Consider the following 22,793-nt stretch of genomic DNA (forward strand, 5'->3'; position numbering starts at 1 on the left):
GTATTTAATACTCTTATCAACATGGGAGTGGGTAAATATGCTTGCTTTATGCAAACGTATGTATATATTTATTATTGGAAATCAATTAACAACACAAAACAACGATAAACAGTGTCCAGAAACCCTCACAGGTACTGCAATTAGCATAAAAAATATGCTCAAATCATAACATGGCAAACTGCAGCCCAACAGACAACAACAGCTGTCAGTGTGTCAGTGTGCTGACTTGACTATGACTTGCCCCAAATGCATGCGATTATCATAAAGTGGGAATGTCTGTAAAGGGGAGACTCGTGGGTAACCATAGAGTCCATTTTCATTCACATATCTTGAGGTCAGAGGTCAAGGTACCCATTTGAAAATGGCCATGCCAGTTTTTCCTCACCAAATTTTAGCGTAACTTTGGAGCGTTGTTAAGCCTCCTTCTTAACAAGCCAGTATGACATGATTGGTACCAATGAATTCCTTAGGTTTTTCTAGTTTCATATGAAACCAGTATCTTCACTAGTATCTAGCTTTAAAACTAAGCCTGCTACAACCTAAATCGCAAGTTGTGTTAATGAGTTAAAGAAATTAGTGAAGTTAAAACGAATTTGCATTAACGCATTATTATCGCGTTAACTATATATATATACTGTATATACCATATACATTTGTATTCATATACATAAAGATAAAGGTGGACTTGACTGTTTTGTAAAGATTTTGCAATATCATCACTTAAGAAAGTGAATTTTACAAGTACAAAACCAGATACTACATTGTCCAGTTTTCACATTTTCAGGACGCTAGCAGAGTTAATCCCAGGCAAGCTCCATATTCTCTAAACTTCACTGTAGGCACCACCAGCTTTACTGTGTCTCCTATAAGGCCAGAGCCTGGAGAGGCCTTCGCAGCAATAAGCATGATGACGGAGAATTACCGGTAAGCTTTGTTATGGCGTGAGAAAAGACAGAGAGCTCATAATCCTGTGGCAACAGCTGCTCGACAGCCATCAGGAGAAGCATTCAGGACTGATGCCAGTCTGCTGTTTGGACTCAACAGTTGGTACATCTGAGGCCATTTCCTCGGAGACACGACCAAAGGCTCATGGCAGCAACATTCTTTTACTGCCGTGAACTACTGGAGCTTTAACCACAGTAAAACCTTTATTACTGTACAGTAAAAACTATTAGAATATTGGATTTTCTTGACTCCCATATCTGAAAGCAAGTGCGCTCAACTTTTACACATCCCCTGGTCAATATTTGGCACATTCCTGCACAAAACTCACTTTAAAAACATTTATATTTTACATATTTCTATATTTTTTTCATATTTTCTACTGTAAATTGTTGTATTTATATCATGTTTATGCACCAAAACACCAAAAGACAAATTCCTTTTCTGTGCAAACCTGCTTAGCAACATAATGTTTCTGATTCTGAAGTGTGACTCCTTGTCCAGTCCATGTCGACTCTTTCAGAGTCGACATGGACTGGCGTAACAGAATTTACGAAATAATGAATGGCAGAGGATTTGGAGTTTAATTTTTGCTTAAAATATCTGATTTATTTTATTGTGGTTGTGACCTTCAGTATATTTTTGTGAGATTATGGGAGAATTTATGTATTAGGTGTGACCAAAACCCAGTATTTTTTTCCTCAAATTTTCTAAACCTGTAAAATTATAGAAGAATTTAGCAATCCTGTAAAGAAAAAACTAAAATTATGACTTTAAGACGTATTCATTTTAAAGAAATGTAAGAAAAAAAATTTAAATCAACCTTTTGAAATAAAATTTGCGATGGCGTAATTTGAGAAAATTTGCAAACAATAGCAACATTAAATACATTAATATTAAAAAAAACATAATGCATCTGAGGTTAATTTTCAAAGGATTGGTTTAACTTTTGATTGTTATTAGAGGCAGGATGTAAATCCTTCTGAATCTATTGACTTTGCAATGATTGCAGTTCTGCCTCAGTGTAGCCGTGGATGAGAGCTCTAGAATTCTGCAGTGTAGCAGCACATATCAATGGACTGGTGGCTTTGGGACATGAGGTGCGGGGAAATGGTCGAAGCTATAAAACTAGCTGTTAGGAGTGATCATCCTGTGAAAGCTTATTTAGCAGTGATAACACTATTTTTCGCACTTAAAACAATCAAACAAGCCAACTTTGGTAGAAAAAACGGCAACATCTGTTCAGGAAGGCAAGGATTATACAACATTTAATATTTATATAAGACTTCCTTTTCTAAAACAATGTAAACTATAGGGTGTATTTTTATGAAGGACGGAACCTGCCAAAATAAAAAAAAATAATGAATAAATAATTAAATGACTTGATAAATTAATAAATGTCATTAAATGTAGCAAAAATATTAAAAATAAATGTAACCATTAATTAATTGATGTGACATAAAATTGATATTTCTGTCTTTAATTCACTTCTTTACTTATTTATCTTTGTATTAATTCCCTTATGTATTTACTCTTCTGTTTAATTTTCCCTTTTATTTATTTATGTTTTTAGTTTTATTAATTTTTAAATCTATTTATTTATCTTTAAATGTATGTATTTATTTATTTATTTCTGCATGATTTTCCCTTTGCATTTCACCCCTTATTTATTCCCCCAAACCTATTTATTTCTGTATTCTTTTCCTTATACATTACTTTACACATTTCTTTATGCATTTTTGCCTCATCATGCAAATGAGGGAGCTCTCACTCCACGTGTGTCATCATGGGGTCAGGGTGCATGACTATATGCTAACTGGCTACAGTCTCGTCTAGTCTGTACAACTTATTCAAAGACTCCCCTATGTTTCTAATTATCCTTTAACAATCTTCTATCAATTAAAATATAACATTGGTTACCTTATTTTGGAACCAAATTCTTAACTTGTGATTGCAATCAGGATGAACTAAATGCCACAGATGTTTTATGAACATGTATATTTACTGTCCAGAGATATTTTAGCTCAAATCCTCATAGCCATTATAGAGAAATATATTACTAAAGGTACTTGCAAAAGGTTTAAAAATGGCAGAGAAGAGTGTTGGTTGACATGGAGGAATTCAACATGACACCCATCTCAAACACACGCTGTGGGCTGTTTTAGCAGGACATACTCGGCTATGGAGAAGCTGTGCTCTATGAAATATCTCCAGACAGAACCTTAATGGATTTCCAATGTTTCTATGCAAAAAAAAAAACAGACTGCTGTTGTATCCTTCTTGACACTATTTTCAACCTTGCTGTGTTTGAGGGCTGTGACAATGAATATACGCACAAGATGAAGGTAATATAATCCTGCTGGACAACAAACTAATGGGAGATTAGTTTAATTATATTCCTTTCACACTGTGGCGCAGACACAAGCTGACTCTGTGCCACTTTGTGTCACATGAACCTAGATGACATGAATCTAACTGTAAGAGAAAATGTACAATTCACAGGATCATTTATTAAAGAAGAGACACTGCGGGAAGGCTTAGAGCTTCAGAGATGACTTAGATATCCATGTAAAACTCTGGCAGCTTGTCTGACCCAGCCATTTGGAGATGGCAGGTAGAGACACTCCACTTAAGCTGAGAGCTTGTACAGGATTTGACAGCTCCTCCTTACTGTGAGCTTCTATAGCTAAGTGATTTTAATACTATATATAATATAGTCTGCAACTTGGCCTGGACCTGACATGGCTTTGTTCCTAAATTATTAGTATTACTATTAAACATGTCCTGAATATATCACTTTCAATATCTAAAGTACAATTATTAGGGCTGTCATAGTTAACGTGATAATAACACCTTAATGCTAATATTATCTAACTAAGAATATCCTAATATTGTTTTAATGCCACTAATTTCTTTCTCTAGAGTGAAAATACGAAACCTAAGAAATCCACCGGTACCAACCAAGTCATACTAGATTGTCGAAGGAGGCCAGTAACGCCCCAAAATGACTTAGTGTAACTTTGGCGAGGAAAAACTGACATGGCCATTTTCAAAGGGGTCCCTTGACCTCTGACCTCAAGATATGTGAATGAACATGGGTTCTATTGGTACCCACGAGTCTCCCCTTTACAGACATGCCCACTTTATGATAATCACATGCAATTTGGGGAAAGTCATAGTCAAGTCAGCACACTGACACACTGACAGCTGTTGTTGCCTGTTGGGCTTGAGTTTGCCATTTTATGATTTGAGCATATTTGTTTTGCTAAATGCAGTACCTGTGAGGGTTTCTGGACAATATCTGTTACTGTTTTGTGTTGTTAATTGATTTCTAATAATAAATATATACATACATTTGCATAAAGAAAGCACATTTGTCCAGTCCCATATTGATAAGAGCATTAAATGCTTGATAAATCTCCCTTTAAGGTACATTTTGAACAGATAAAAAATGTGTTATTAAAGTGGCAGTAGGCAGTATATTTTTAGCATCATTGGGCAAAAATTCCATAATAACCTTTCAGCATATTGTAATTCAAGTGTTCTGAGACATAATAGACTTCTGCACCTCCTCATGGCTCTGTTTTAAGGCTTTAGAAAATTTAGCCTGTGACGGGAGACTTTGACCAATCACAGGTCATTTCATTGAGAGAGCATTCCTATTGGCTGTGCTCTGGTCATGTGACCAGAACTTTGCGTTCCTTCACCAGATTTCACAAATTGCGACGGCGTCACAAACTTTCTAATTTTACAGCTAAACCGTGCACCACAAGATGATTCTGAAAACATTTGAGGCAAGAAATAGGCATCAACGTAACATTATATTGATTAATATTTGATCAGCGCTGCCTAGTTTGACCGTTTGGTCGGAGTTTGCGAGTGATTGACAACCGGCTCTCATAGACAGCAGCTGGAGAGCAGACCTCAGATCAGCTCTACTGCTTGTTTTCCTCCGTTATGTGAAATCTTTCAGATGCCGTTAGGAGCACCAGAGGACACAGAGGCACATGATTTTTTTCAGGTTACCTGTTTCATGTTCTACTGTCACGATATAGCGACCGTTTTATAAAAATAACTTTCATTTATCATATTTGCTCTAATCTCGCCTACTGCAGCTCAAAATTGCATTTAATCAGGGACAATCATGTGATTAATCCCAATTAAATATTTTAATCAATTGACAGCCCTTACAACATATTCAGTGTTTGTTCATTTTATTGTTAACATTTTTGCTTTGAATCTAATAAAAACAGAAGTGAAAGAAATCAGGCTCAACATGATGGTAATGCCTGTGTTCTGTACCCAGCTGCAATGAATGCAGCAGAGGCAAGGTCATACTGTGTGAAACGGGGCTCCTCCACCTGGTCACACTGCCAGCACATGAATAATTTCTCACTCAGACTCACATTATGGCACGGTTCAATCACTGGCACTTTGTATCTTGGCAAAGGTGCTCCTAAAAGGTGCACATATAAAACAACCTGGGCCGGTCCGAACAGACAGTGTGTGCTGAGTCAGCGTCCGTTCCTTCCTCTGCTGTCCTACAGTGGAAGAGTAATAACTCCACCGGAGTAAAAACATTTTGCTGCAGTGGACTCTCAGCCTCACAGCGCTTCATTACACGCATTACAGCGATGAATAGGGGCTAAGATATGAGGCAGGAAGAGAGAAGCTGACCCAGCCGCCGCAGAGCTGGACCCCTCTGGCTCCGACTGCTCTTTTACTTTACTGTATATTGTTGTGTGCTATAGGTTACTGTACTGTACAGTGTTGCTGCCATTTAACACTATGCTGCAGACCTTAAACATTCCTGTTGTTGTCCAGCCTAGTCTGAGGTACGTTTGTGCGTTCACACAATAATGGGAGGGTCTAACTGTGCTGAACAGCAAGTCATGTTAGTTTGTTAAATATTTCAACAACCTAAACTTTCTTTAAACCAACGTTAGAAAAAGTATGATTGTTAGTCTGACTAACTACACACAGTGTTCACAGTGCTGTGCTTGGAGCAAAATGCTAAAGTCAGCATGCTAACATGCTCACAATGACAATGCTAACATGCTGATGTCCAGCAGGTACGTTTACTATGTTCAACATCTTAGTTAAGCGTGTTAGCATGCTAACATTTGCTAATCAGCACACCTGAGGCTGATGGGAATGTCATTAGTTTTAGAGGTATTGGTCTTAAAGAGGACCTATTGTGCTCGTTTTCAGGTGCATACTTGTGTTTTGGGTTTCTACTAGAACATGCTTACATGCTTTAATGTTTAAAAAAACGCTTTATTTTTCTCAAACTGTCTGTGCTGCAGCACCTCTTTTCACTTTCTGTCTGAAACGCTCTGTTTGAGCTCTTGCCATCCGCTCCAGCTCCGCTCTAACTAGCTTTGTTTGAGGGCGTGCCAAACTAGCCACTAGCAAATGTGTTACTTGGTGACATCACCACGTTACAGAAGAAAAGGCAGGCCTTCAAGTGAGGCATTTCAGGCAATTCAGGAGCAGTGTTTCTGTGGGTGAAAGTAACTCCCTTTGGCGTGGGCTTTTTAACTTTGCAGACCTTTTACATGCACAAAAAGCTATATAACACTAAAGAAAAGGAAAAAAGCACAAAAGCATAATAGTTCCCCTTTAAAACAAAGCATTGCACAACATAAAAATGTATTTGACCTGATAATGGTGCTAGAGGCAAAGTTAGGGATCACTAAAGTTATTACAATTCATCCCGAGGGGAACGTGAACATGTGAACCAAATGTCAAGGCACTCAAAATTGTTGCAACATTTTACTCAAAACCACGAATGCAAACCTCACGGTGGCGCAAGAGGACAAGTCAGGGTATCACCGAAGTGAGTAGGCTTCATCCTCTGGGGATGACGAATGTCTACACAATATGTCATGGCAAGCCATCAGTTGATGAGATATGTCAGTCTAGACTGACAGGCCATCTCTAGAGGCATGCTGCTAGTACGGCTAACAATTAATGTGTCCAAGTGTTTTTGTAAAGCTTCATTTTGACTTCAAAGAGCAATTTTAAAGGAGAAATTTTGCTTTTCTGACACAACAGACAAATACGAATGCATGGAAACCGAGAAAAAACTGTATGTATTTAAATAGCCTACTGAGTCTGTACACTGTCGTGTTACTGTGGTGCTCACATAGACTGACTATATGCTGTAAAGAAAAAGATTTACATCTTCCATTAGCGAGATACAAACATTTACACAGCGCCACATACTGAACCTCATTAGGATGGAAAGCAGAAACTATTTGGAGCTACATTATTGTACAAAAAAAAAGGCACAGAGCATGAATACTGTAATTGAATAGCTGCTTCTCTGTTGGAGGCTCTGTGAGCGATACAATAGATAGGAGGATTAGTTGTCTTTGTCTAGGGTATCAGTCAAGCAGTAGACAGCAATCAATAATCCAATTACACTTCGGCTCGGACATTATACTGTAGTCGACAGAGCTCAGGAGCAGGTTGGTCTTTCTGTGGGAAGCCATTTTCTGGTCATATAAGCCGCAGGTCAAGACTTTAAATATTAAATAGACACACTGTAACTTTAAAGGTGCTAAATGCGAGATTGGGAGCATTTCTATTGCCTCCGCACAGCTCTCAACGGCAACGGTGCTGACAGAGCTAACAGTGCTAACCTGAGGGGGAACCAGAGGGTGGGTGCTACGCTTCCGCGATGATACCGTTGGATGGGATGGCGTCATCAGCTGTAACCGCTGTATGAGAGCAGTACAGAGCGGCGGCCATGAGCTAGCCAGTGGGGCACGCTCACATGCACTTACATGCACTAAAACGCATGCACGGTTGGCCTAGTCATGTCAACAAAGCATGGAGAAGCTTTGATTACAACACACACAGAGGGTGAATGACTTCATTCTCTGCTCAGGTGGACATTACTCCTTTATATCTTTACATAGACAATAGTTGCTTGCTGCTATATTAATTCTCTGGATATTGTATAGAGCACCTTTAATGTGGATGGATATATACCGTATGCACATACACACACACAGATTCAACATCATGTGCATGTACTGCTCCCATATACATACATCTGCTTCTATATTTACCATATACCAAGTATTTCCTTTATTATTGTACTGTATATTATTTGTAAATACACATTTTTTATTTATTTATATGTATTATTTTTGTTAATTCTATTACTGTAAATTTCTTTTGTTATTGTTGTGTAATTTATTATTATTATATTTATTATTATTATTATTATTATTATTATTTTATTTGATTTTTTGCTACTTAACTTACTGTTTCCTTAATGGAGCTTCCCAGCAAAAAAGTATTTCACACGATTGTACTTGTATAACAGGTGTGACAATAAACATATTGAATCTTAATTAGCAAATGTTATCATGCTAAACTAAGATGGTGAACACTGCTAACATTATAGCTGCTAAACATCAGCAAGGTTACCATTGTCTTTGTGCTCATGTTAGCATGCTGACTTTAGCATTTAGATCAAAGCACTGCTGCTGCGCCCCAAGTAAAGCCTCACAGACGCATGGCTGTAGATTCTGGACACACAGATCCCACTCTTTATTGCTTGACTGCAGTGTATCACTGCTGCTTTACTACCATTTTTAAATCTGTTTGTTTTCTTCTCTTATTTGCTTGAAGGTACAATGATCTGATGGCCAGCTAACTGAACATTTTTCCTTTTTATCAGCCGGCTGCGTGATATGTTGCTCTCATTGATCAGGATAAATACACACATAGAGGACAACACAGAGAGAAGTACAGGACACCAAGTGAAAACCTACTCAACGTTTGAGAAAGAACAGGCTGCAGTACTAGGACACAGATACAGGACAGGTGCATGCTGGAAGACATGTGCCATGACAACTGGGAAGTGTTTGCTGGTTTGCTCTCGAGTATTCCCAGTGTCTCTCATTCAGGCAGTATTGATCCATGTGGGGTGAAGATGTGGCCACAACAGAGCAGCGTCTCCTTCTATCATCTGGTTTGTTAGCGAGCCCGCAGAGAGCCGCTGCTTTAATATTTAATCATTTGGTTAGATGTTTGCTAAACAACTCCTAACTGCTGCTCTGTCACGCTGCATTATTCAGGGCTTTTCTTACAATGTTACTGCGTCTTCACACGTCAAGCTTGTCAAACAACGCCACTGCCTTGAGACGAGGAAAAGGAACATGTACATATAACACGCATGTGCTGTATGAAAACCGGTCTCCATGCAATTACAGAAGCCACAACAGACGACGCAGCAGTCACATTGTAGGAGGTAACCATGGCAATCAATATGCCTGGATTGTAAAACGGAGAACAGAGAGGGGGTGGTGTAGAGAAAAGAATAATAGACTATCTGTAAGTGTCAAATGAAGAAGCTTGGGGGATGTTATGAAACAAAAAAATCCTTATGGACTGGTATAAGGACCAGGACATAGAACAGTGGCCATGATACCAAATCAGAGACAAGATTTCAGTCCAAAATGCAAGGTATGCACATTTCCAAACTAACGGACAGCTGAAGAGTGTACCAAAAAAAAGAAGAAGCAACAAATGGTGGTACATTTTTAAAGATTGCCGTTAAGAGACGTCCTTGGTTGACTGACTGGACTGTCAAATCCAGTCTATCACAGGGCTAACTTTAACAGACACAATCAGACTCATACTTACAGGCAGTTCTGACTCTTAAAGTCAAACTGAAATCACAGTTAGTCATTCTCTGGCAAAATAAAGCCAGAGTACTTCTAACGTTGGTCAACCATGATTTGATGGCTTACCATGATTGATGGCAATAATTACCATTTTGTAATCCCTTGACCTTTTCGCTAGCACCACCAGCAGGTTGACATTTGTGGCTTTGAGTGAAATGTCTCTAGTTATCTAAAATTTTGTTCAGACTTTCACGTTCCCTTCAGGATGAAATTCAAAAACTGGATCTGGTCTGCGGTATCTTTGTCAAGGTTGAAAAGAGTGATAAAGTTTGCCGTCTTGGTTCGGACTAAGGAGCCTCCGTGTTGTTGTTTCAGAAATATAGGCGCAACTCAACCCGTTCCGCACAGCATGATAGGTTGATGCCTTTATTCGCGGTACGAAAGCTCAGAAAATCGACCTTGTTTCAGAAAAAAATTACATCCCTTTATTCACCGCGTAATGTTTGAGTTCTGTGTGAAAGTATTCATGACAAAAACAGTTCGAAAAAATATACTGACATGCAAATTAATGGCCTGAAAAAAATAATGCTGGTGTGTAATGGCCTTTAGTCTTGCATTAATTTAAATTTAATTTCAATATATCAGATTTCTTTTTCTCAAAAGAATGCAGGACATGTATTTAAAAAATAAGACCTATATGCTGTGGCAAAACAAAATCTAAACAAAACATACAATTAATTTATTAGTATTATTTTTGTTATTTTACAAAAGCAATAAATGGATAAATAGATAAATGTTAAATGTGTAGTAGTGCTTATTTGTTATCAGATTATAAAAGGGCAATGTAGAAGGGCTATGATGTAGCGCATCATAATAAGTGAAGTGCAGTGAATTCCTTAACATTTTCTAAAATAGCAAAGAAGTATCAAGTGTAATGTCTTACATCAAGCATCTGGTATGAGTTGGCCTCTCGCCAAGCTGGGGGGTAGGGTGGGTTGTTGGGTGCTGTGCTAGCCTTCTTTGCCCTCCTTCCTCTGCTCCATCCCTCCCTCCCTCCCTCGTCTCCTCCCTCCCTCCCTCCCTCGTCTCCTCCACTCTGAGTGTGGCTGACAGAGACTGTACAGATCAAAGCATGCACAGAACAAACCGCAGGCTTTCTCACCCTGCAAGAGGTCTGCACTGAAACGCAAACAGAGACACCGCAACTGGCCAAGGACTAGCAGAGGAGCCTGTGAGGAGGAGCAACTAGCCACATGATCGCCAACAATAATAATTTATTACCTTGTAGTGCCTTTGTTCTTCCCATAGGAGTAAAACTGATGAATCTACAATAAGAGGAGCTTAAGAACAGCACAAGTACTCTTACACAATAACATAAACTACAGCTGTGCTTTGACTTATTGCTGCATCAGCTCTTCAAGGTTTAATGTGATGGTGGTTTTACTTTAGTATACATTATCATACAATAATTGAATGTCATACCCAGCTGTAAAATTTGCAATTGAGTGCGAACCGCAGTAAGAGGAGATGGTAACACTTAATTTTACAGGTCCGTAAATTTCATGGTAATTAGGTGATAATTAGCAAGTAACCTATTTGAAATGTCTTTGGAATTACTGCCAAATTACTCCAATATTTACCTCAAAATGTATCAAAAATTACTTTATTATAAACATTATTTAATAATTATATGCTGAAATAGCATATAATGGTTAAAATAGGGCCCTTAGGCTTGAGAAGCGGCTGTGCGCTGCTTTTCATCGGAGGTGAAAAACCAAAACTAATAGAAGACACTTCTGATCAGGCACAAATCTCACCATTGTGTCACTTATTGTCTACACAAATGTAACCTGGTAGCTAATGTAATGATTCAGGGACTTTTTAAAGAAATTTCAAAGAAGTTATTTGCTAATTATCATCTATTTGCCAGCAGACATGGAAATAAAGCATATAAATTAACTTTGTATTCTTTTCCTGGAAATGTATTGAATAAATTACCAGCTATTTGGAAATAGCAGAATATAATTATTAAATAATGTTTATAATAAAGTAATCTTTGATACATTTTGAGGTAAATATTTGTGGTAATTTGGCAGTAATTCCAAAGAAATTTCGAATAGGTTACTTGCTAATTATCACCTAATTACCATGACATCTGCAAACCTGTAAAATGAAGTGTTACCGAAGAAATGCACAGATATGGAATTGGATATTTCAGGGCCAACAACATGGACCGATTTTACCGATATAATACCAATAACATTATTCTTGCATTTGTAAAAATGTGAAGAATACAATAAAGGACAATCTTTTAGATTGACCAGTGTATTTTCCCACTGGCAGTACATTTTTTGTAAATAAATTGTTGTTAACCCACCACAGTTGCATGCTACTTCCAAGTTTTGGCAGTCTGGTATTACTTGCTTTGTCCATTTTGTACTTTTGTAAGAGAAAAGCCTCAACATTATCAGATTAAATTACTGGCTAATAACAAAAATATATTTTTTTCCTTATTTTAGTAATAATGGGAGTCTTTTTTTCTCTCATCCTCCGTCTCATTCTCCCCAGATGGAGCTCTGCTACTAGCAGGTCGAGGAGTGGTGAGACAAATAGGAATGGCACATACTGTAGGCTCAGTGCGTGTCTCTGTACTGTTGCCTTGGCAACTTTGGCAGACGGGCTGTAATGTGTGTTATGTCGACCTCTTGGTTTCTGCTGTAAGTATAACTGCAGTCCTCTGCTGCTGACCACTGAACACGTGCAGAAGTTGGGAATAATGTGCTTTGCTCAAAGGCACTTAGGTGAGAGAGGGCAGGATCAGACCCACAATTTCCCCATCAACAACATCAATACAGGAAATTTTAAATTAAATAAGATTATTCCTTCTGTTCACAAGGCTGCTTTTCTAATCTTAAACACAGTCATTTTGTTGCAGCGAGGTAGTTTATGACACCATTCAGCAAAAAAGATCATAAAATAGCACAAGCATTGATGGACTCCCCTCACACGTAACTAACATGTTTAATAGTCAGGGATATTTCCATCCACTGGCCAAACTCATTATCTGGGCTGGACAAAACTGTCGAAGTCAATACTGTGCAGTGCAGTATCACAGAAACACGTAACTGGACCTCTCTCATCTCCTTTAATAACATACAGTAATAGTAGAGTATCTAAAAAAAAACATGTTTAAACCAAGAAAAAAAATGTGTGCAGTAGTTGGACAGTTCTATTTTTCTCTCTAAATTAGATCGGCAAAAATGTTAATACATAATTTGTAATGTGAGCTGTTCATGTATGTTGCAGTGACTAAGTGACAAAATCCATCAATGTATATTTATGTTAGATATTCAGTAACACTTCATTGTACAGGTACGCAAATTTCATGGTAATTAGGTGATAATTAGCAAGTCAATTATTTGAAATTTCTTTGGAATTACTGCCAAATTACCCCAATATTTACCTCAAAATTTATCAAACATTACTTTATTAAAAACATTATTTAATAATTATATGCTAAAATAGCATATAATCACTAAAATAGGGCCCTTAGACTTGAGAAGCGGCTGTGCGCTGCTCTTCATTGGAGGTGGAAAACCTATTATTAAGATAATAATCCACACAGATCCTTCAAGGAGGATCCTTCTTTAGAATTTTCCTGCTCCTCCAACACCTTTGGAGCTGGTAAGGATTCAGTGATTAAAAGTTCTTTATACGATATCCAAAGCATTAATATAGCAGCAAACAACTATTTGATATTTAAAGATTAAGAGGAGTAATGTCAACCTGAGCAGAGAATGAAGTCGAAGGCTTCTCTGTGCTTTGTTTACATAGCCGGGTCGGCCACGTGTGCCTTTAATGCTCGTTTGTGCATGTGAGCGTGCCCCACTGACTAGCTCACGGCCGCCCTCTGCACTGTTCTCATACGGCGGTTACAGCTGATAACACCGCCCCGACCGCCGACGTCGTTACAGAAGCAAAGCACCCACCCTGCGGTTCCCCCTCAGGTTAACACTCTTAGCTCTGTCAGCACTGTTGCCTTTGTTTTCACTGTTAGCACCGTTAGCTAAGAGCTGCCTGCTCAGCCGTTGCCATGTTGACAGCCGTGCGGAGGCAATAGAAATGCTCCCGATCTCGAATTTAGCACCTTTAAGGACCACATCAGAAGACACTGGATTTATTCCATAAAGTGTTGTATGTCTATAATTGTTCTGATCAGTGTTTTCAAATGGTAGATGTCTTATTTGCAAATGACGGCCTTCTGAGCATTCCTGCACACTGACCGGCACTGACTGTTTCAGCACATTATATCATATGAACTGTTTTATTGTTGAACACATTGTGATAAACTTTTAAAATTAAATTCAAAAGTAAAATCTAGTCAGAGGTCATGATATCCTTACCATCTCTTGAATACTCTGTTGTCTCTTGTGATTTGATTGTGACCACATTTTTTTATCCATCCATTGCACTGCACACTAACTAAAGCCTAAAACCTGCCATAGCTCCCAACCACTTTCACTTTTACCTACTTTGCTGCACGTGCACCTATCATTATCAATTTGTCTAACTTATCATGACTAATTATGATTTAGTGGAGATTATATCAGCGATCAGATTTTGTTTAATATAATGTAATAATAATGTAATCTTGTAAAATCTTCTAAAATGAGCCTCTGTGTTAATTAAGGAGATCTGATCATTTAGTGCACATGTGAATGATTAATGTCACAGTCATGTTTCAATTATGCCAACATTATCATCCCATTTACTTTGATAGATATTGTGATTGTACAGATTTTATTATGCCATTAGCCTTTGTTTCTTATTACTTCCAGCTAACTGGGATGCAAGACAGCCGAATGCAGGAGTACGAAGAATCAAACTGTTGCTAGTTCTTGTTCAGTTCAGGGATCTTTGTTTTATGCTTTTTAAATGCTAGGACTGGTTCTAAATAATATTCTTCATTGATTATTAGTTGTAAATTTAGCTTAGGGCCGGTGTTGTTTTGGATGTGAGTCAATATTATTTTCTGCATCATTTTATTTCACTCCACCCGTACACTCCATCTGGTGTGGAATGACGGACATCTGGTGTCTTTGATAGTACTTTGAATGTACTGGCATTTACACCCAGCACCATATTCAACATGCTAAATTTGATTTGAGATTTGTATATTTGAGCCTTATAGGTGCCTTTGGACAAACGCATGATTAAAGAAATAGTTGGAAATTTGGGGGAGTACGCTTATTTACTTTCAAGCCGAGATTTAGATGAGAAGGTCGAGACCACTCTCGTGTCTGTTAGCCTACATGCTGGAGCTAGGCTAGCTGTTTGCCCTGGCTCCTAGTCTTTATTCTAAGGTAAGCTAATTGCCTGTTGGCTCTAGCTTCATAGGGCTACTTAAGTGTACAGACATACAGTAAGAGGGGTATCAATCTCCCAATCCTACTGTCAGCAAGAAACCCATTAAATGTGACTTAACTCTGTTGCTATATTGTTGAAAAGGTTAATAGCTCAGCAACCACAGCATATTTACCACATCATAATTGTTTCTGCAGCTTTCGTGGTGTTCATTATGACTCAGCTTTTAACCAGGAAGTTACATACTGTACATCACGGCTGAGCTGGCAACAGTGCTTTCACTCAGCAGTGATGGGAGCTAAAGAGTAAAAAGCTTTTGATATATTGACAATAGAAATCACCTTCTATGTTTCAGTTGTACAGTAGCTACTCACCTATATACAGCGAGGAGTCCTTCCTGTGGACATGGTCATCGATATAGGACACTCCCAGAGGCTGGACGGGCGTGGCTCCGATGCCCAGCAGAACCTGGGCTCCGATCAGCAGAAGGTACATCATGTTGGTGTTGGCTCTGTTGCCACATTTAAACCCAGAGTCCTGGTTCTCCGACCTGGAGGTGTTGGAGCAGACGTCCCTGCCGTCCTCGGCGTGCCACGAGTCCCCAGCCTCGTACTCATACTGGTGAGTCAGGAACTCCGGCAGGGCCGACAGCAGCGCCCCCAACGCCATAACAATCCCGCCGCAGCCAATCAGGCGGGGTCTGTGGGCCTTGGCGCCAAAGTAGCTGACAAACAGGATGAGGGCCAGGTTGCCGATTTCGAAGCTGCTGGCGATGACGCCCACATCTGCACTCTGGAGGTTGAAGCGTCTCTCCAGAGTGGTCAGGACACTTACCTGAGAGAGATGTGGAGGTAAAGGAAGTGTTACAGTGTTTTTACAAGTAGCAACAATTTAGTACTGACAATGACTTTTTAATACAATTTAATCACTTGATTTTATATTCAGCAATTAATAATGTATCATTTCTACACTATTAATTACTGTATCAACCTGTCAGAAGAAGAAAATATGATATATTTTGCGTTCCATTTAAATGTTTATGTAAAACAATAAGGCATTGAGCTTCAGGTGCTGTTCAGTAAAAGCAGGTAAGAAACAGCCATCTGTCACTCGAACCAACAACAGCAACATGTTACTCTGCTTCCAACATCTTCATCCCCACACTCCTCCTCCTCCCAAAACAACCCTGAGGCTAGCCTGATGCCAACCTGGGAAAAAGACATATGTGCATGTGTGTGGCTTTAGGCAAGAAACCTCACGCAGCTGTTCTAATTATGAAACGGACACAAACACATCGTACCAGCTGTGTTCTGGGTGTGTATAAAGTGATGAAGTGGCTCCTTTTACATCAAATGTGTGCTGGATCATCTACAGGACAGGACTGATGATAACAGGTTGGTCAGGAGTTATTTTAAACTTCTATTAATCATTCATCCACAGCAAAAGGTGCAGTACAAGTCCTGAGGCTTCTTGAAGCAATTCCAGATGAAAAGGAGAATTCGCTATGCAGGTGAAATCAGACGGATCATGTGTGATATCCATTCATTTCACACCAAACTCTATTACAAAATCACACTATTTCTTGTTGTCTTATTTACCACCGATTATTTTCATTATCAATTATTCTGCCAATTACCTGATGAATTATTTCTTCTATAAAATGTCAGAAAATTGATAAAAGTACCCGTCACAATTTCCTGAAGCCCAAGATGACAACGTTAATATTTTTCTTTTTTCCCAGAGAAAAAGCCCCAAGGATATTGAATTTACTATCACATGAGAGAAAGAAAAGCTTCAAATCCTGACAATTGAGAAGTGGAACTATAAGCAATGTTTGGCATTTGTGCTTGAAAAATTACTTGAACAATGAATCGATCAACAGTTGATAAATATTTAGTTTTATGTCAGACAACTGATCAATTAATGAGGACCATTTCTAATATGTTAGGGTCCAGTTGAAAAAAAACATCTTATTCTTACTTAAAGCTGAAGTCGGTAACTTTGAGCAAATATGATAAAAATAACTTTATTTTTATAAAACAGTCACTTTATCCTGATAGTAGTGTTTGAGACAGATAATCTGTGAAAAAAATCATGATCCTCTGTGTCCTCCGGTGTCATCCAGTGCTCCTAATGACATTTGCAAGATTTCCCAGACCGGAAGAAAACAACCAATCAGAGCAATCAGTTTGCTGCGGCCGGTAGGCAGTGCTTGGTTTTGGCTTGACCGTTTTCAACATGGCTGCCGGGTCACAATCATTCTCATTTAACAGCTAAACAGTACACTACAAGATGTTTCTGAAAACATTTGTAGAGAGAAATAGGCATTACAGATTATAGATTAAAATATATATTGATTCATATTTGATCAGCGCTGCCTAGTTTGACTGTTTGATTGGATTTCAAAAGCAGTGATTGACAGCTGCCCAGAGACAGCTTGGCTCGGATTGGTTGTTTTTGTTTGGGCGTGGTAGAATCTTGTAAATGCCATTAGGAGCACTAGGATGACACAAAGGAACATGAATTTTTCACAGATTATCTGTCACATGAACTACTGTCAAGATACTATATAGTGACCATTTTATAAATATAACTTTTTATCATATTTGCTCAAAGTTACCAATGGCAGCTTTAATCTTACTTATTAATAATGCTGAAAGAGAAATAACCATGCCCTCTGTCTAGTGAAGCTGTACTGGGTCTGTCCTGGTTGAAACACCACCAGAGTCCAACCAGCTAGACACCTGGCACCCCCCCACTTTCCAAAACAAATCTGTATTTCACTCCTAAAATAGGAAGATGGCCGTCATAGGTCTGTTATTTCAACTGTGGAACACTAACCTAGTTCTGTCACCATGCAGTACACGTGTGGGACTGACGGTACAGCCTGACAATTAATTAAAATGACTACTTAACATGTACTGAACATTCAGCACACACATTGTGCCCACTGTTCACCTACAATTATTACAAAGTTGTAAATCATAGTTCCCTGACATTACAAAGTGGGAGAACACAGTTCAGAGGTCTCAGAGTCTAAACCACAGGGCTAAGATTTACTCTTGTGGTCCTAGAAGATTTATGTACGGCCTCTTACTGGCTGCTGATGGAGAACAGCCGCTTTACACCTTTTAGATTTACACATTTCAGTCCAATCCACTCTGATGTTTACAGACAAGATGAATTGTAGTAGAGCTTTAGAGAAAACCTGCCCGTTTCAGTTTGATGAATATAGCCTAAGCCATGGAAAGGTGCTGCTGTGCTGACAGTGATGATCTTCAGTCATTATAGCTTCGTCCGCTTCCAAAGTTTTACTGTAATTTATTTGTAAAAAACCCAATATGCTACTGAAAAAAAGAAGAGAGAATAGATGCACACTGTAAAACCAATTAAATTAAGAATAGACAGAGAATAAAAGATGATGACAAACAATATTTTATACAGGGGGAGGATAGGCAGTGCTTCCACTGTGCTTTTGTCTGCAGCGGGATTTGCTAAAGGTGCACTTTTGTTTTGGGATGCTGGTTTTAAAAGGAGGAAGATCCACTGCAGTCTTCAAGGTAAACACTAATGCACTTTAAATTTGTGACTGGTGCAAAACATATTAAAACCAACTCAGTTGTGTTTCTGCCAAGCTGCAGTCTTCACCAAACATCATGGAGGAACTTTATTTGGCACGTTATTCTTTTTCTAAACAAAGCCTCCTTTTCAACATATCTACTGGGAAATGTGACTGTGTACAGTTATGATCGGATCCTGGAGATCAGCTCGTGTTGTCACAATACAATTTAGGCCCTTTGTTGTTTTTCTCATCCAAGCCAGCAGCAAGGAAAAGCTACACCAATATATAAAGGTCGGAGCTAATGAGAGTCAAGAAACTAACCTTTGACCTTGCCTCTTTTCCTGGACTGTGTTTATATGACTGTACTTCATCAACTAAGTGTTCTTACCCTCCTGAAGAATAAAATGAAGCCTGCATGTGCAATTATTATTTATTGTATAAAGATTGTGCTGACACCTTTCAGGGGCTTTGATCAGGCAAATTATAATCCTGATTAAAGTGGCAGCTTTCATATTTATACAGATTTACAGTAAGTGGTCGAGCCATCTCTGACTAATGAAGGTAGACCACACAAAAATATAAATACAATGAACACACTTCAAAATTCATTCATCACATATTTAGATTTATAATGCTTCAATTTCACCTTATGCATGAAATTATTTAAAAAATAAACTTATTATTTTTATTTCCTTTTGGCTCCTAAACTCATTTCACCCATCTGCTCACCTATTGAATAGATGTTATCTCTTATATTGACATCAATAGTAAACATATCAATGCATAAAATATAGCACATTATTTGGATCAAATTGACACTGGGAATGCAGTGTAAACGAGTCTAAATAAAAAGGGAGCTTTTTCGGACAATACAATATTAGCTATTGTCGCTTCTGTTGTGGTGATCACGTCATCTCTAGGCCTATACATCCCTCCAGTGTCAAAGGCCTCCTGCGTTACTGAGGCATGCAGGGTGCAGCATGTAGCAGAGCCGGCAGGTTGGATGGATGGACCTCCTCCTCCTGACCGGTGTTTTCATAACCTGCTCTCCAACAAACCATCCACATACGCATACATATATATATATAATTCTCCACCAACAACAACGTGGAGCCTATACGGCCGGCTGTGACGCGCTTTGTGTCATGCAGATGGTGCATAGGCCTGATGGATAATACGCAGCAAGTCATCAATCAGTGAAAGCACCGCGCTCCCATGGCTGCCTGGAGGATGTGATTATTCTAATGTGATCAGAATAATATGATTATTAACCGCATCAGTGGAAAGCACCGCATCGTTGCTCACTGTCTGTGTGTCTGTGCCGGGTTTTTTTTGAAGGGCGCTGCGTTAACCCGATGTTACCTGAGAGATATACACTGCGATATAACGATGGAGCAGCATTGTGTGGCAAAAAAAAACACTCACCAGATAGGCGCCCACGGTGCCCTGTGCCAACATGAGCGCACATTCCGACACCAGGAAAATCTTGATGTTGGAAAAACACGAGGTCTTCTTCTGGTTGTCATCCTGCTCCGGGTCGTCGGTGGTGCTGCTCCTCTCGGTGCAGATCTGGTTTTTAACCTGCATCCTTCGGTGCTCAGGGCTCAGGGCTCAGGCTCCGGTCGGGTTGGACGGCATGAAACTGATGAACGGGTCCGGTCCGGCGGAGAGCATCTGGGTTGTAATGACGAAGCTGCACTGCAGAAGAAGAAGAAGAAGAAGTGCGAATGTCTTTGTCAATATAGCCTATAGTCTAGGCTGGAATACACAGAGAGAAATACTGCTGTCCACTCAGCATTACGCGCAGTCCGTCAGCGACCTCTCTTCAGCCAGCGCGCATCGGCTACATCATATTTAAATACGTAGGCTGAGCGTGGATATGTATGACGGCTTCTAGTACCACGACGTAGAACTACAGGACATCCGGGATGTTACATCTCCACCCAGGACCGGCGCCGACTGGATTTTGGTTTCTCAGCCCGGTTCCGAACCGCAGCTCTGCGTCCTTCAGGCGGTGTTATGATGCTCCTCCTCCTCCTCTCATCCATAGACCAGAGGTGTAATCTCTCTGTCTCTGTTCCTCCCCCCCTCTCCCTCTCCGTCAACGTGTTTCCCAACATCATCATTTTACCTGTGCAAGACTTTCAGCCTAATCATTGCCACAACAAACGCAACATTTCATCAGAACACTGAGTGAAGAAGGACCTCCATCAGCACACACAGCGATGGCTGTAAAATGACACAGCACATCTTCACAATAACAAATGTGTTCTTATATGAGGCTATTTTGCAGATTTAATGATACCGCTATAATAAACAAATATCATTGTGAGATGGCTTCACATTTTACAGGCTACCTACATCACACACCATGTGTGTAGGACTTCACTAGACCAGAGCAGTATTTCCATTTAGAAGTCATATTATTTAAAAGGTGCAGCGTGTAGGATTTGGCGGCATCTAGTGGCGACTGAAACTTCTCCCGTATGCCAAGCGTGTAGGAGAACGACGGTGGCCGACCCAAAAACGTGAAAACGCGAATGGCCCCATCTAGAGCCAGTACAGTGTTTGGTTTGTCCGTTCTGGGCTACTGTAGAAACAAATCGGTCGCACAAAAAGGCGTATGAATGACACGCTAATGCGCAAGGCAAAAGCGTGTAATAAGAACACCGTTCTTGCTTTTGGTGTGTCATTTGTACGACATGTAGTCTGTACTGACTGCATTGTAAATGCATCTATATATCATACTTGCCAACCCTCCCGATTCTCCTGGGAGACTCAAGTTTTTCATTGCCCTCTCCAGGTTTACTCCCGGGGTCACAATTCTCCCGTATTTCTCCCAATTTATGACAAATTTTCAGAAGAGAGCAGTTTATGCTCGCGACACAGCGCAGTTTGAGCTCATGTTTAAGCTGCTCTCGCCACGGTGCGCAGCACCCAAAGTTGGGCTTTGCTCGATGCAGCGAAAAGCCGTCGTGGCACGGCGCAAGCCATAACGGGGTTCAGAGCGCAGTGGTGCCGTTGTTGCGTTGCGTCTGAAAGGACCTTCAGTGAACGAGACAAGGAGAGGGAAATGGAACTAAGAGAAAGAACTACTCAAGAAAAATAAAAAAAACCCGATGAATATTGGTTTATGCTAGAGATTCACACCAGAGGGACAAATTATTCAGTTATCTTCTTTAACTCCTAGGAGTCAAAGGTAAAATCAAAAGTTTAACACAAAAATGCTGTTGCAGTGTACTTATTATTTTGGTATTTCCTTTTAAAGTTACCAGAATGCAGGAAACAAAGTCTCTGAAACTCAAAGACCCCCGCTTTGGTTTTGAAATCCTTCATTTTTTTAAGGTCTCAAGGTTGGCAAGTATGCAAATATGCTACGCTCAGAGCTAGTGACGTTGAATAAAAAGTGTGAGAGACCTCTCATAAGTGTATGGGTCCAACAAACGCAGGACTTTCAACCAGGAGACTGGTGATCGAGACCGATGTTTAGTTTTTTAGGTTACGTTAGTGACGTTTGTGACGTGTTTACCGTACTTATGTCACGTTGTTTCCGTACGTATTGTATTTAGTTTACGTACTTATTTTAAGGCCAACCATGACGTTTTTCTTAAACCTAAGTGGTTTTGTTTCCTAAACCTAAGTGAGTGGTTTTGTTGCCCTCTGCTGGTACTGCACCTTCATACACGCGTGGAATATTCATGCCTTGGCGAGGCAAAATGTGACACTGACACGCAAACCTCTGGTGGACAGGTGGGTCGATTACATGCTTAGGTGTGATACGTGATGTTGAGAAACACTGCGGCCGGCTTCGTAAAGAGGACCCGCTCCGTAAGTAGATATAAACGGCTCATTCTAAGGTAACGAAAACAAAACGATTTGTATTATCAGCTGATTATACACTAAAGAAAACATACTTATTGATATTATATTAAATTTCTGCCAATAGATCCCCGTAATGTTACACACTGGCCCTTCAATGTTTTGACACTCACAGCCTCCTGCTGCACAACTCTAATGTTGCAGTCTTCTGTTTTATTTGCATTATAAAGTAATTCACCAGAAGCTATCCCAGTTAGAGAAGGTCACCACTGTCCTCTGTGATTCCTCATCCATCTCTGGTGAGGTGCAGTGAGACACTGAACCCCACAGCTTCTCTAATGGAGCTGCCAGTAGTAGTGGAGTGAGGATGCGTTAGGCGTCTTTATAGTGTGACTGTACAGCGGAAAGTTACTCTGAAGACGAGAGATGATGATCAATGCACAGTCACCCACGTCATGATA

The 22,793-nt window shown here is 39.6% G+C and overlaps 1 protein-coding gene across 2 annotated transcripts in view; it reads right to left on the bottom strand.

Annotated features, from left to right (window-relative positions):
* LOC141783625 (solute carrier organic anion transporter family member 3A1-like) overlaps positions 1–20,652 on the bottom strand; it is a 34,130-nt gene extending 13,478 nt beyond the window's left edge. Inside the window, exons 1-3 of one of the 2 annotated variants that reach the window (XM_074661037.1) lie at positions 20,414–20,652; positions 19,939–20,211; positions 15,326–15,785 (exon numbers count right to left, since the gene is read on the bottom strand). In XM_074661037.1, coding sequence (XP_074517138.1) covers positions 15,326–15,785; positions 19,939–20,100 — 622 coding nt within the window. In that variant the 5' untranslated portion in view covers positions 20,101–20,211; positions 20,414–20,652. Of the gene's footprint in view, positions 1–15,325; positions 15,786–19,938; positions 20,212–20,314 lie in introns of both variants that reach the window. The other variant, XM_074661027.1, reaches the window with a different exon arrangement.
* Between the last annotated feature and the right edge of the window lie 2,141 nt (positions 20,653–22,793).

The sequence above is a fragment of the Sebastes fasciatus genome, chromosome 2 (genome assembly GCF_043250625.1).
Source record: "Sebastes fasciatus isolate fSebFas1 chromosome 2, fSebFas1.pri, whole genome shotgun sequence".
Lineage (NCBI taxonomy): Eukaryota > Metazoa > Chordata > Actinopteri > Perciformes > Sebastidae > Sebastes > Sebastes fasciatus.